Genomic DNA, 16287 nt, shown 5'->3' with positions numbered 1-16287 from the left:
TGGTTGCCCGTGGATTCGCAATGCGCAAGCGCGGTCTGAGGGGAGGGGAGGGGGTGGGTGCCGAGGATTCACAGTGCGCAAGCGCGGTCTCGGTGCTGGAGCTGGGCGATATCATGGCTTCGCTGGTGCTGTTCCGAAGTGTTCTCAATCCCTTCAGGCAAAGGCTTCCTCTCAGCCAGACCATCCTATTCACTCAAACTCGGGAGAAGAAAAGATGGATGAAGTCCTACATGTTATTAATGGAAAGAAAGAAGAAACTAGAAGGACCTCCCCCGCCCAAACCCCGGTGTGTATTGAGTGTGCGCGCACCAGGCCCCGGCTCTGAGATGCTCTGAGTGAATGAACCTGTATTATACTATTTATATAGATCCCTTAATGTAGTTGTATCAGCCAGTGGCTCAGTGTGGAGCTTTCTCACCCCTGAGCCAGAAGGTTGTGGGTTCAAGTCCCACTCCAGAGACTTGAGCACATAAATCTAGGCTGACACTCCAGTGCAGTGCTGAGGGAGCGCCGCACTGTCGGAGGTGCCGTCTTTCGGATGAGACTGAGGCTCCGTCTGCGCTCTTAAGGTGGACAGAAAATATCCGATGACACTATTTCAGAGAAGAGCAGGGGAGTTATCCCCAGTGTCGTGGCCAATCAATATCCCCCAATCAATATCACAAAGACAAATTATCTGATCATTATCACATTTTTGTCTGTGGGAGCTTGCTGTGTGCAAATTAGCTGCCAACATTACAGCAATGACTACACTTCAAAAGTACTTCATTGGCCGTAAAGCACTTTCTTTCTTTCTTAACTATCCTACGGTGCTTCACAGAGGTACAAGAAAACAAGTGGTCAAGCCAAAGAAGGAGATTTTAGAAGGGGTGATTATATGTTTGGTTAGAGAGGCAGGTTTGAAGAAGGCATTAAAGGTGCAAAGTCAGGGGTAGTGAGGGAATTCCAGACCATGGGGTCTAGGCAGCTGAAAGAACATCTGCCAGTTGTGAGGGATGTCGAAGAGGCTGGAGTCGGAGGAATGGAGACTTCAGTGCGTTGTAGCACTGGGGGAGGTTACGGCGATAGGGAGCGGTGATTTTAAATTGGAGAAGATGGATGGCCAGCAACCAGTGTGGATCAGCGAGGACAGGGGTGATGGATGAGCAGGACTTAGTGCAGAAGGCTACGGGCACCAGAGTTTGGATGAGCTGAGGTTTAGGGTGGATGGGATGCTGGTCAGGAGAGCATTGGAATAGTTGGGTCTGGAGGTAACCAAAGTGTGAATGATGGTTACTGAGGATGGCCAGAGGTGGGTGACGTTACAGAGGGGAAGGTAATGGGCAGAAGCGCAGCTTGGTCTTGAATTGGGCACAGAGATTGCAAGCACTTTGGTTCAACCTGAGACAGATGTCTCAGGAGGACTGTGTCATTGACAAGGGTAAAGCTTATGGCAGGGGCTGAGGATGATGTTTGCGGCCTTGTCAATTTTTAGCTGGATGTCAGACAAGCAGTGGGACAGTGCAGAGGCAGTGAAGGTGTTGGAGAGCTAGAGCTGGCTGCTGCCAGGGTACGTATGAAAGCTGACCCCATGTCTGTGAATGATGTTGCCAAGGGATAGTATGAAGATGAGGGGGCCAAGCCTGGATTCTTAGGGAACTCCCAAAGTGATGGTGTGGGATTAGAAGCCATTTCTAGAGATGCTTTGGCTATGGAATACAGTAGATTACAGTCGCAATATAATATGCTGCAATAGTTTGGGATTATATATGGTATATTCTGTAATCAAGATCCTAATCTATATTATACAAATATATCATACAAATTTGTACAATACTTCTGTTGGCTAAGAATGTTAATCTGCTGTATTATATTCTATACTCATAATAGTTCTGTGATTGTCCTATTAAGCTGTCATGATCACTGAGTAAGAGAATATCAGATGCGTCTCAGAGACTTGGTAGTCTCCTAGTTATTTCTGAGCACTGGTGGCCCACTAATGCAGCCAATTGATGTATTGTGCCGTGGAGTGGTAGGATGTGATTCTCATGACAAGATCTTGATCTTGGTTTGTTTGAGGGAGTGTAAGCATCAAATAGAGGCTAGTGATTTCCCATAGAGAAGGAAGGAAAATTGGCAGATGAGACAGCTGGGTCATCGGCATGGGCTCGATGGGTCGAATGGCCTTCTGTGCTGTAACCATTCTATGATTCTATGATCTCATTTATCTAGCGAACAGTACAGAGTGGTATTGCCAAAAGTCTTGAGACTGGGTTCAAGATATGTTGTAGTAGTACAGCATTTGAAATAAATATGATTTTAATAAAAGTATTATCAAATATAGTTAATCTTTAATGGGGAACAATGATCCATGTTCTGAACTGAATTTAAAATGTTTGTTGTATTGTAAGATCGCATCAGCCAAACTGGGACTATCATGCTGAAGTCGAGGCCTTTGGTCAACGTCTTCATGAGACCTTCAACCTGGATCTTCTCAAAATAGCATTCATTAATCCCTGTTACATTACATCTGAGGAAGCACGCAGGCGGGAACTTGAACTGAACAAAGAGAATACCACTTTAAATCTCAAAGACAATCAGGCATTATTTGAGAAAGGCTCATTGTTTACGGATGCTTACCTCCAAGACTGTTTCAGCCGTGCCTATCCAAACCTGCCTGTCGACGGTGTTAAGGCACTTATTAGTCACATCACAGGCTCACAGATTGTGTGCCATGTTGCCAGGAACTTGGCTGTGGAAGACTTGGTGCTAAGTGCAAAGTTCCCAGTGCCACAGGAGGTTTTACAAAAGACGTTCTTTGCTCTTGTTGGAGCTTTGCTTGAGAGCAGTGGTCCTGAACGAGCCAGCGTATTTATCCAGGTAAGATACTGGGGCAGTTATAGAGGGGTAGGGTAGATTGCACATGTAAATAGTAACAAAAGACTACATTGGGTACAGTAACAATTGCCTGAGTTTCGAGCAGATTTACAGGTTCTGTGAGTAACATAAGAATTAGGAGCAGGAGTAGTCCATATGGCCCCTTGAGCCAGCTCTGCTATTCAATAAGATCATGGCTGGCCTTCGACCTCAACTGTATTTTCCTGCATCATCTCTATATCCCTTGATTCCCATAGAGTCCAAAAATCTATCTATCTTAGCCTTGAATATATTTAACGATTCAGCATCCACAGCCCTATGGGTAGAGAATTCCAACATTTCACAACCCTCTGAGTGAGGAAATTCCTCCTCATCTCAGTCTTAAATGGCCGACCCCTTAACTGAGACTATGCCCCCCCCCCCCAGTTCAAGTCTCTCCAGCCAGGGGGAAACAACCTCTCTGCATCTGCCCTGTCGAGCCCCCTCAGAATCTTATATGTTTCAGTGAGATCTCCTCTCATTCTTCTAAACTCCAGAGAGTATAGGCCCAATCTACTCAATCTCTCCAACAACAACAGCTTCTATAGCACCACAAACGTAGAAAAATGTCCCAAGGTGCTTCACAGAAGCATAATCAAACAAAAATGGATGACGTGACTGGCAGGAGGGGTGATAACTAGAGGGGGCACTGATTTAAGGTAATTAGAAACATAGAAACATAAAAAATAGGTGCAGAAGCAGGCCATTCAGCCCTTCTAGCCTGCACCGCCATTCAATGAGTTCATGGCTGAACATGAAACTTCAGTACCCACTTCCTGCTTTCACGCCATACCCCTTGATCCCCCGAGTAGTAAGGACTTCATCTAACTCCCTTTTGAATATATTTAGTGAATTGGCCTTAACTACTTCCTGTGGTAGAGAATTCCACAGGTTCACCACTCTCTGGGTGAAGAAGTTTCTCCTTATCTCGGTCCTAAATGGCTTACCCCTTATCCTTAGACTGTGACCCCTGGTTCTGGACTTCCCCAACATTGGGAACATTCTTCCTGCATCCAACCTGTCCAAACCCGTCAGAATTTTAAACGTTTCTATGAGGTCCCCTCTCACTCTTCTGAACTCCAGTGAATACAAGCCCAGTTGATCCAGTCTTTCTTGATAGGTCAGTCCCACCATCCCGGGAATCAGTCTGGTGAATCTTCGCTGCACTCCCTCAATAGCAAGAATGTCCTTCCTCAAGTTAGGAGACCAAAACTGTACACAATACTCCAGGTGTGGCCTCACCAAGGCCCTGTACAACTGTAGCAACACCTCCCTGCCCCTGTACTCAAATCCCCTCGCTATGAAGGCCAACATGCCATTTGCTTTCTTAACCGCCTGCTGTACCTGCATGCCAACCTTCAATGACTGATGTACCATGACACCCAGGTCTCGTTGCACCTTCCCTTTTCCTAATCTGTCACCATTCAGATAATAGTCTGTCTCTCTGTTTTTACCACCAAAGTGGATAACCTCACATTTATCCACATTATACTTCATCTGCCACGCATTTGCCCACTCACCTAACCTATCCAAGTCACTCTGTAGCCTCATAGCATCCTCCTCGCAGCTCACACTGCCACCCAACTTAGTGTCATCCGCAAATTTGGAGATACTACATTTAATCCCCTCGTCTAAATCATTAATGTACAATGTAAACAGCTGGGGCCCCAGCACAGAACCCTGCGGTACCCCACTAGTCACTGCCTGCCATTCCGAAAAGTATCCATTTACTCCTACTCTTTGCTTCCTGTCTGACAACCAGTTCTCAATCCACGTCAGCACACTACCCCCAATCCCATGTGCTTTAACTTTGCACATTAATCTCCTGTGTGGGATCTTGTCGAAAGCCTTCTGAAAGTCCAAATATACCACATCAACTGGTACTCCTTTGTCCACTTTATTGGAAACATCCTCAAAAAATTCCAGAAGATTTGTCAAGCATGATCTCCCTTTCACAAATCCATGCTGACTTGGACCTATCATGTCACCATTTTCCAAATGCACTGCTATGACATCCTTAATAATTGATTCCATCATTTTACCCACTACTGAGGTCAGGCTGACCGGTCTATAATTCCCTGCTTTCTCTCTCCCTCCTTTTTTAAAAAGTGGGGTTACATTGGCTACCCTCCACTCGATAGGAACTGATCCAGAGTCAATGGAATGTTGGAAAATGACTGTCAATGCATCTGCTATTTCCAAGGCCACCTCCTTAAGTACTCTGGGATGCAGTCCATCAGGCCCTGGCGAAGGAACCAGAAGGGAGATGAGAAAACATTTTTTTCAGCTGTAAGTTGTCATTTGGAATGCACGGCCTGAAAGGGGTGGTGGAAGCAGATTCAATAGTAACTTTCAAAAGGAAATTAGATATATATTTGAAAAGGAAAAAAATTGCAGGGCTATGTGCAAAGAACAGGGGATTTGGACTAACATAAGAACATAAGAATTAGGAACAGGATTGGGCCATCTAGCCCCTCGAGCCTGTTCCACCATTCAACAAGATCATGGCTGATCTGGCCGTGGACTCAGCTCCACTTACCTGCCCGCTCCCCGTAACCCTTAATTTCCTTATTGGTTAAAAATCTATCTATCTGTGATTTGAATACATTCAATGAGCTAGCCTCAACTGCTTCCTTGGGCAGAGAATTCCACAGATTCACAACCCTCTGGGAGAAGAAATTCCTTCTCAACTCGGTTTTAAATTGGCTCCCCCGTATTTTGAGGCTGTGCCCCCTAGTTCTAGTCTCCCCGACCAGTGGAAACAACCTCTCTGCCTCTATCTTGTCTATCCCTTTCATTATTTTAAATGTTTCTATAAGATCACGCCTCATCCTTCTGAACTCCAACGAGTAAAGACCCAGTCTACTCAATCTATCATCATAAGGTAACCCCCTCATCTCCGGAATCAACCTAGTGAATCGTCTCTGTACCCCCTCCAAAGCTAGTATATCCTTCCTTAAGTAAGGTGACCAAAACTGCACACAGTACTCCAGGTGCGGCCTCACCAATACCCTGTACAGTTGCAGCAGGACCTCCCTGCTTTTGTACTCCATACCTCTCGCAATGAAGGCCAACATTCCATTCGCCTTCCTGATTACCTGCAAACTAACTTTTTGGGATTCATGCACAAGGAGTCCGAAGGCCTCCTCGTAGGACTGCTCCTGGGCACGGCCAAGGGTGCCATCAGCCGGTCCAGGCAGCGGGCGGTCGAGGGGGTCGTTCAACCTGACTGCCTGCCTCTCTTCCGCTCTTACATCCGGTCCAGGGTGTCCTTGGAGATGGAGCACGCGGTGTCCACCGGTACGCTCGCGGCCTTCCGCGAGAGGTGGGCACCGGAGGGACTGAAGTGCATCATCACGCCCGGCAACCAAATTTTAATTTGATTTTACGTTTTAAAGTTTAATTTGTTTTAATTGCCGGTGCTTTTAGTGTCCCCCTTCCCTTTTATAGGGGGCACTGGGGAAAAATTGTGATTTTAGTGCCCAAAAAAAAAGAAAAACACAAAAAAAAACAAAAAAAGGAAAAAAAAGGGCCTTGTAAATGTCTGGTGTGTCACCCAGGTAGGGTGGCACGGTTTAATGTTTTTTGTTTTTGCAGATAAACTCCAAAAAGAGTTCCATGCACAAGGAGTCCGAAGGCCTCCTCGTAGGACTGCTCCTGGGCACGGCCAAGGGTGCCATCAGCCGGTCCAGGCAGCGGGCGATCGAGGGGGTCGTTCGACCTGACTGCCTGCCTCTCTTCCGCTCTTACATCCGGTCCAGGGTGTCCTTGGAGATGGAGCACGCGGTGTCCACCGGTACGCTCGCGGCCTTCCGCGAGAGGTGGGCACCGGAGGGACTGGAGTGCATCATCACGCCCGGCAACCAAATTTTAATTTGATTTTACGTTTTAAAGTTTAATTTGTTTTAATTGCCGGTGCTTTTAGTGTCCCCCTTCCCTTTTATAGGGGGCACTGGAAAAAATTTGATTTTAGCGCCCAAAAAAACCCCCCCAAAAAAAGAAAAACACAAAAAAAAAAGGAAAAAAAGGGCCTTATAAATGTCTGGTGTGTCACCCATGTCGGGTGGCACGGTTTAATGTTTTATGTTTTGTAGGTAGACTCTAAAAGAGTTTCATGCACAAGGAACTGGAGTGCATCATCACGCCCGGCAACCAAATTTTAATTTGATTTTATGTTTTTAAGTTAATTTGTTTTAATTGCCGGTGCTTTTAGTGTCCCCCTCCCCTTTTATAGGGGGCACTTAGGAAAAATAATATTATTTGAGTGCCCAAAAAAACCCCCAAAAAATATAATAAATAAAAAAATAAAAAAAGGGCCTTGTAAATGTTGGTGTTCCCCCAGATCGGGGGGCACGGTTTAATGTTTTTGTTGTTTACTCCAAAAGAGTTTCATGCACAAGGACCCCCAGGTCCCTCTGCACCGCAGCATGTTGTAATTTCTCCCCATTCAAATAATATTCCCTTTAACTGTTTTTTTTCCAAGGTGGATGACCTCACACTTTCCGACATTGTATTCCATCTGCCAAACCTTAGCCCATTCGCTTAACCTATCTAAATCTCTTTGCAGCCTGTCTGTGTCGTCTACACAACCTGCTTTCCCACTAATCTTTGTGTCATCTGCAAATTTTGTTACACTACACTCTGTCCCTTCTTCCAGGTCATCTATGTAAACAGTTGTGGTCCCAGCACCGATCCCTGTGGCACACCACTAACCACCGATTTCCAACCCGAAAAGGACCCATTTATCCCGACTCACTGCTTTCTGTTAGCCAGCCAATTCTCTATCCATGCTAATACATTTCCTCTGACTCCGCGTACCTTTATCTTCTGCAGTAACCTTTTGAGTGGCACTTTATCGAATGCCTTTTGAAAATCTAAATACACTACATCCATCGGTACACCTCTATCCACCATGCTCGTTATATCCTCAAAGAATTCCAGTAAATTAGTTAAACATGATTTCCCCTTCACGAATCCATGCTGCGTCTGCTTGATTGCACTATTCCTATCTAGATGTCCCGCTATTTCTTCCTTAATGATAGTTTCAAGCATTTTCCCCACTACAGATGTTAAACTAACCAGCCTATAGTTACCTGCCTTTTGTCTGCCCCCTTTTTTAAACAGAGGCATTACATTAGCTACTTTCCAATCCACTGGTTCCTCCCCAGAGTCCAGAGAATTTTGGTAGATTATAACGAATGCATCTGCTATAACTTCCGCCATCTCTTTTAATACCCTGGGATGCATTTCATCAGGACCAGGGGACTTGTCTACCTTGAGTCCCATTAGCCTGTCCAGCACTACCCCCCTAGTGATAGTGATTGTCTCAAGGTCCTCCCTTCCCACATTCCTGTGACCAGCAATTTTTGGCATGGTTTTTGTGTCTTCCATTGTGAAGACCGAAGCAAAATAATTGTTTAAGGTCTCAGCCATTTCCACATTTCCCATTATTAAATCCCCCTTCTCATCTTCTAAGGGACCTACATTTACTTTAGTCACTCTTTTCCGTTTTATATATCTGTAAAAGCTTTTACTATCCGTTTTTATGTTTTGCGCAAGTTTACCTTCATAATCTATCTTTCCTTTCTTTATTGCTTTCTTAGTCATTCTTTGCTGTCGTTTAAAATTTTCCCAATCTTCTATTTTCCCACTAACCTTGGCCACCTTATAAGCATTGGTTTTTAATTTGATACTCTCCTTTATTTCCTTGATTATCCACGGCTGGTTATCCGTTCTCTTACCGCCCTTCTTTTTCATTGGAATATATTTTTGTTGAGCACTATGAAAGAGCTCCTTAAAAGTCCTCCACTGTTCCTCAATTGTGCCACCGTTTAGTCTGTGTTTCCAGTCTACTTTAGCCAACTCTGCCCTCATCCCACTGTAGTCCCCTTTGTTTAAGCATAGTATGCTCGTTTGAGACACTACTTCCTCGCCCTCAATCTGTATTACAAATTCAACCATACTGTGATCACTCATTCCGAGAGGATCTTTTACGAGGAGATCGTTTATTATTCCTGTCTCATTACACAGGACCAGATTTAAGATAGCTTGCTCCCTTGTAGGTTCTGTAACATACTGTTCTAAGAAACAATCCCGTATGCATTCTATGAATTCCTCCTCCAGGCTACCCCGTGCGATTTGATTTGACCAATCGATATGTAGGTTAAAATCCCCCATGATTACTGCCGTTCCTTTTTCACATGCCTCCATTATTCCCTTGATTATTGTCCGCCCCACCGTGAAGTTATTATTTGGGGGCCTATAAACTACGCCCACCAGTGACTTTTTCCCCTTACTATCTCTAATCTCCACCCACAATGATTCAACATTTTGTTCATTAGAGCCAATATCGTCTCTCACAACTGCCCTGATATCATCCTTTATTAACAGATTGCAAAGCTCTTTCAACCACTCCGCATCTACCCTGTCAATCTCCCTCAGAATCTTGTATGTTTCAATGAGTCTAGATCTAGGGGGAACAGTCTCCGGATAAGGGGTCAGCCATTTAAGACTGAGATGAGGAGGAATTTTACTCACTCAGAGGGTTGTGTATCTTTGGAATGCTCTACCCATAGGGCTGTGGATGCTGAATCATTGAGTATGTTCAAGGCTGAGATGGAAATAGGAGGTGGGTGGGGTGGATTGACCCATCCACCTCCATGGCACGAACCTGGTATTGCAGTACTTCCAGGAATGGTGCAGTGGCTCTCGTCCTTTTGGCGAAGAGCATTGGCGCAGAGTGATCCTTGATGTGTGCAAGGTGACCTCTGGCGTTTGTGATTTGACAAAGAATTGGAAAGATTGGCAACGAAAAATTAAAAAAATATATATATATTCAAGGCTGAGATAGATAGAATGGGCCAAATGGACTCCTTCTGTGCTGTATGATTGTATGAGACAAAAAAAGGAGATATTAGGAGTGGTAACCAAAAACATGGTCAAAGTGGTGAGTTTTAAGTTGGTCCTTAAAGAAGATAGTATGGAAGGGGGTTTATGTCGGAAATTCTATAGCGTGGATCTTGTAGAGTCAGGCTGAACAAATAGTGAAGAGGGCAGAAGGACTTAAAAACAAATAGCCATTGATATATCGAGTGATTGGAGGGGACATTTTAATGAAGATTGTTGGAAGAGAAGTGCTGGTATCACAGAGAAATTGCATTTATACATGAAGCCAAAGAGCTAGGACAATGGAACCCTTTGTGTTTGACGTTTGGCAAGAGTTGATCTATTCTGGTTGAACTTTGAGCTTTCCATTCCTTTAGTTTACACCTTTTTTTGAATGTTTGTGCTTAGTGAGGTGAGAGATGTCAGCAATGGGGAATGAAATGTTTTTTCCACTACTACCATGTAGCATTAAATTTATTCTGCAGCAGGTACAGCAAGCCAGATGCAGAGTAAAACTCCCTCTATTTTGCCCCAAGAATGTGCTTTAACCACAAAACTCAGTAGCACTTCCTATATCAGCCAACTTTGTGGCTTCTCTGCGTTCTGGCTGGGAGCCTAGAACCAAAGTCACAGTCTCAGAATAAGGGGTTGGCCATTTAGGATTGAGAGGATGAGAAACTTCTTCACTCAGAGGGTGGTGAATCTTTGGAATTCTCAACACCAGAGGGCTGTGGAAGCTCAGTCGTTAAGTATATTTAAGGCTGAGATCGATAGATTTTGGATATTGGGGGAATCGGGGGATATAGGGATAGTGCGGGCAAGTGGAGTTGAGGTAGAAGATCAGCCATGATCTCATTGCATGGCGGAGCAGGCTCGAGGGGTGGAATGGCTTACTCCTGTTCCTATTTCTTATGTTCTATGATTGCTGAATTGTAGACAGTTTTATGCTGCTGTCTACTGGAATAGGGTTGGAACTACTGCATACTCACTTCACTCGAGTCGTTTCATCTCATTAATGTGCACTGTATTCAAAGTCCCAGTATATGAGTAGTAGTTACAGTCAAAGCACTGAAGGGCACCTAACAACCATTTTCCAATGTTTCTAGGAGGGGGAGGGGGAGGGGAGAAAATTGGCATAATTAAAACAAAATGCCTCTATTCTAGGAGGACTGTGTGGCAAACCTGAATTTCAAATTCAGCCCCGAGTGAAGGAACTAAAATCTCCTTAGTTAGCTATAAGAGTCTATAAGTAAAATGAATTTGGGCCGTCTCGTGTTGCATTTACACTCAACTGTACAGTCAACACTAAGTGCTTTTACTTCAAACCAATGCTAAGAAGTTGAAGTGTAAATTCCGAGTCTGGGCCTGACTTGGCCCTGGATTTAGATTGCAATTCCTTAACATCTGTGCAAAGCAGAGCAACTTCACACTTGTGGAAACAAACTTACTCGCCAAGGAAAAGATGATCAGTATTTTCCATTCTGATTATCATTTTGCAAAGGTTTTTTTTAATTGATTTGCAATGCATAACTCCTTTGCTGTTCTGTAGATTACAAATTATGTCACACTTGACACTACCATTGTAGTATGTATGTAGGCACAATCAACCAGCTAAATCCTTGCAGTTTACTAGCACAGAGGACTGTTAAGCTTCCTGTTGCTTGTCTAACTACGATCACCTTATTCATTAGGGCTTTGGCTTTCATTTAATATCGAGCTGAATTGGAAGAGTTCCATGACAGGTCGACCCCTTGGGTCTGAGCTGGGCTAACATAGTGCCCTGAAGTACTGCCTATCTGCCTGGATCAGGTATTGGATTAGCGGATCTACCATGGAGGATTCCAATTGTGCTTCAGCAGTGTTTTGGAACCAGCTTCGACCCAAAAAGTCCACCTCCGCAACCCTCCCTTACCACCTGCCAGTCCCACTAGTCAATAGTTTCTCTTTCGACTATTGAATCTGAAAATGCTTGATGGTGAAAGTATTGTTTTCAGTACTGGTATACTTTGTGGTACATAAGCACAAAAGTCATCTTACATTCAAAGGAAAAAGATGATCTGTATTTTCCATTCTGATTATCATTTTCCAAAGGTTTTTTAAATTAATTTGTAATGCATAACAACCTTCATGAAATCCTTTATGCTGTTCTGTAGATTACTCTATGTCGCATAATTCCTTTTCTTTTCTGCCAAAGCCACAAAATATTGAAATGATAATCACTGGCGAATTGAAGGCTTTCCATGCACTGGCAAATGTGTTTAAAAGGGAGTGCATTAAACGGGGAAGTATTTCATTCTATACAAAGGCATTTTGTAACTTGATAACATGCAGCTATCAGCTGAGTTAATGTGTGGAGGGGACTAGTAAAACAAACGAACATTGCCAAACCTGTATCAGGTCAGCGTATGTTTGTGTAACACTGGACTGTTTCTGTTGTGACTCAATACGCTGCTGTGTACTATTCGACCTGACACTGGAAGTGACGTGTCTAACAGTGGATGCTGTTTTTGACCAGTAATGTCATAAGCATGGTAATACATGTTGCCTCTTTCCTGTCCAGTGCGACCAGAATGATACAAATTAACTATCATAGAATGATAGAATAGTATAACGTAGAAGGAGGCCATTCGGTCCATCGCGTCTGCGTCCGCTCTTTTGAAGAGCAATCCAGTTAGTCCCACTCTCCGCTCTTTCCCCATATCCCTGCACTTTTTTCTTCAAGTATTTATTCAGCTCCCCTTTGAAGGACTATTGAATCTGTATCCATCACCCTATCAGGCAGTCCGTTCCAAATCCTAATCACTCATTGCATAAAAACCCTTTCTCCTCCTGTCGCCTCGGGTTCTTTTGCGAATCACCTTAAATCTGTGCCCTCTGGTTATTAACCCTTCAGCCACTGGAAACCATTTCTTTTTATTTACTTCATGATTTTAAACACCTCTATCGCATCTCCTCTTAGCCTCCTATTGTTACACATTCACAAATCATTCAACCTATGGACTGTTTGGCCAAATGGCCTGTTTCTGTGCCATATATCCTATGTAATCCTATGTATGTAATCCTATTAACAGTTCCTGGACTGTTTGTTTCTGCCTTCACTTTAGAATAGTGCATCTACTCTGTAAAATGTACTTTCTAATTTATTTGGTCTCTTGTAGGACTTCCTAATTACTCAACTTATTGGCAAAGATCTGTTTGAAATGTGGCCCCTTGTTAATCCCATGGGACTGTTGGTGGAAGAGCTGAAGAAGAGGAAGGTATCTCTTCCTGAGTCCAGAATGACCAGGCAGTCTGGAGCCGGTACTGTGCTCCCGGTGTTTTTCGTTGGACTATACAGGTAAAAGCTGAATGTTGGGCAACATATTGCAGAGCAGCTATGAACTATAACCTTATAAAGCTAACACATCCTAAAGGAACTGCTGTAAAAATGCATGGGATTATAATCTTCTTATTCAGTTTCGTATGTTCATATGTTCTTTCCTGCCAGTAGTGCGAATGGGCTGTAAAGCATTGACTGTAGTATAGTGTACTGAAGAGTTATTGAGAAGTTTGGAAACTATTGACTGGCATAGAATGGGGAAGCCTAATTTCAGCTGTTTAGAACAGTGAGAGAAACCTTGGAAACTGCTAATTAGAAAGATCGGGTGCCGGGAAGGGCGGAGAGACTTCAGATTTATTGATTGGTGGAAGCAGGATTTGTGGGTCGCTAAGTGGAAGGGCGATTTAGTGGCTGCTGATTGGATGCGGATGTGGTTATGGTGAACAGTTTCTTTGAAACTAGGGGGTAGTTTGTTTGCCAATTCGATGTGATGTGATGGGAGAGAATTTCAGTGTTGCTGATTCACGTGGTGAAAGGGCGAAGAACCATGGTGAAAACTCTTAGAACACACAGTTGCATTATTTTTAAGAAGTGATCCAGTTAAAGAAGGCCAGCTGCCAAAGCTCATGTTTAAAACAATGTTTAAAACCTTGTGTTGGTGACATGCTGATTCACTGACCATGGAGTGGGAAGAAATAAGTTCTGTTCTTAGTTTGTTCCCCAAGACATAAGTTACTTAACAATAAAAGAACACGTCACTTTGTGCCATTGCCAGGCACACATTGCAGTCTACATTTTATACAGCATCACGTTTCTGGGAAGGGTTTGTTGTGTTTTTTATTGGTTCTCAAGATGTAGTTATTGCTGGCAAGATCATATTCCTGGCCCATTTCTCGTTCCCTGATAAGGTGTTGGTGGGCCACCTTCTTGGTGTTGATACTCCTGTATTGGTGTAGATCGGGGGTCCTAGGCTTCTGGCCCAGCAACAATAAAGAAATGGTGATATATGCCCAAATGATGTGTTACTTGTCCTTCTCCATGGTAGATGTTAGATCTCTTAATTTCCAATGAAATACGAACTCCGATTGTAGTTTTAATGTCACTTTATTTTGGCAGACAGCAACAAGCTCTTGGCTTTAAGCCAGGTCTTTGTCCTTCTGAGACCACATGGTCAAAATGGCTGTAATTATACCTGGATCAATTTACAGAAAAGAACTCGCCTTCTTTGACCTTATTGGCTCAGTTAATAGTCTTTTAACCTTTTAATTGGCTCACTACCCAAAGGTCCTAAAATGTCAAGTTGATTGATGACGTAATGCAACATGCTCCCACTCACGTAGCATCTCTGACTTGGTGTCTGTGAATTTTCATAGCCTGTCTAAATAACAGCCTGTTTGAATTCTCTTATCAGTAGACCCTTCAGGGCTAGCTGGCGCTGTCGATGTAAGCTTGGTGACTTGCTGCACTTCAGATGATACATACTGTAGTTACAAGTGTGCCAGTGGTGGTGGCGTGAAGATCTGGGGAGCTGGTTGTTGTACCTGCAACTTGTCAGTCCATGCTGTCTAGGCCTTGCAGTAGTTTGGCACGGATTGCTTCATTATCAGGGAAGTTGTGAATGGAGCTGAATACTGAGAGTCAGTCAGTGAGCAGCTTAACTCCGAACCTTGTAATAGGGAAGATCACTAATGAAGCAGCTAACAGTTTTTGGGCCGAGGATACTGCCTTGAACTCGTGCAGTGATTTCTTGGTGATAATTGGCCTGTGACAACCACAACATAGAGATAAAAGAGCTAACTAATGGAGAGTGAGGAAAGTAGATGGAAGATATTGGATAGAGTGAGCTGCAGCTGCTGTGTTCATTTACAATAGAGTGGGGGAAGGTGAGCAACGCCTTAAAAAAATACATTACTGTTTAAGCGGAAAAATCTGTTCTCCAAGGTGATTCAAAAATGTATGTATTAAATATTTCTAGATTTGTAATTTATTTCAAAAATAAAAGTCTGATCCAAAACTAAGATGCCCTTTGGACACTTTCAACTTTCCAGGCATGGATTTTCAATTTAAGGTTTAGTTCAGCTTGCCTAAGCAACTAAATTTTTTCCGATTGACTGGGCTAGATGAAGTTGAATGGTTTGTGAAATTGTTACTTGCTGAACCCTGTACTGTTCAAGTTTTATATAACAAGTAACTCATCAATTTGTCAAATTATAGTTGGTTTTAAATCAGCAATGGCATCTATCATGCATTTATACTGGAAATGACAAAGTCCTGGCCTGGAAGTGCTAGTACTAACCGATGTCCAATGTCTTGTTGCAGTGATAAGCAGCTTATCGCAGAAGGACCTGGTGAAACAGTGCTGTCAGCTGAAGAAGAGGCAGCACGAGTGGCACTGCGTAAGATTTATGGCCATACAGAAAACAGGCGACCTTGGAATTACTCCAGCCCCACAAAGGAACCTGTGGCAAACAAGGCTCTGAGCGGTTAATGTGCTGGACTCAATCTATGTGACTCGCATCATCCAAATATTATTTCTGTTTATGGGACTTTAACCATTGTGCACATGTTCATCATTCTGTAGCTATAATAAAGACATTGAAAATCAATTTTCAATATTTATTGCAAAAGTATTTGAGGGAAGGTGTATCCTTCTACTGTGTACAGTTCTGGCCACCATTTTATAAAAAAGGATATAGAGGCACTGCAGAGGGTGCAAAAAAGATTTACAAGGTGATCCCATAACTGCGAGGTTATACCTATCATGAAAGGATGAACCAGCTAGGCTGAGGGGTGACCTAATACAGGTCTTTAAAGTTATGAACAGTTTTGTTGGAGTAAACACAGAAAAAGTGTTTCCACTTGTGGGGAAGAGAAACACTAGAGGCCATCAATGTAAGATAGTCACCAAGAAATCAAATGGGGAATTCAGAAGAAACTTCTTTACCCGGAGAGTAGTGAGAATGTGGAACTCGCTACCACAGGGACAAGCAAATGAGAGAGCAGGGAATAGAGGGTAATGCTGATAGAGTTAGATGAGGAAGGATGGGAGGGGGCTTGAGTGGAGCATAAATATCAGCATGGGCCGAATGGCCTGTTTCTGTGCTGTATTTTCTATGTAACATACTACCATTGCTGGAATTGCATTGTGCTGGTAACTGCTTTTTAATTTAAAGCTGTTAAAATGCAAG

The 16287-nt window shown here is 43.4% G+C and overlaps 1 protein-coding gene across 1 annotated transcript; it reads left to right on the top strand.

Moving 5' to 3' along the window:
• Positions 1–71: 71 nt before the first annotated feature.
• LOC139265472 (large ribosomal subunit protein mL44-like) lies at positions 72–15705 on the top strand. Its single transcript, XM_070882491.1, has 4 exons — positions 72–286; positions 2391–2859; positions 12939–13117; positions 15419–15705. Exons 1-4 carry the CDS (start codon positions 114–116, stop codon positions 15585–15587), a joined length of 990 nt encoding a protein of 329 aa, XP_070738592.1. The 5' UTR covers positions 72–113; the 3' UTR covers positions 15588–15705.
• Positions 15706–16287: the final 582 nt, after the last annotated feature.

The sequence above is a fragment of the Pristiophorus japonicus genome, chromosome 6 (genome assembly GCF_044704955.1).
Source record: "Pristiophorus japonicus isolate sPriJap1 chromosome 6, sPriJap1.hap1, whole genome shotgun sequence".
NCBI classification, from domain to species: domain Eukaryota; kingdom Metazoa; phylum Chordata; class Chondrichthyes; family Pristiophoridae; genus Pristiophorus; species Pristiophorus japonicus.
This window is presented reverse-complemented; position numbering and strand designations above follow the sequence as displayed.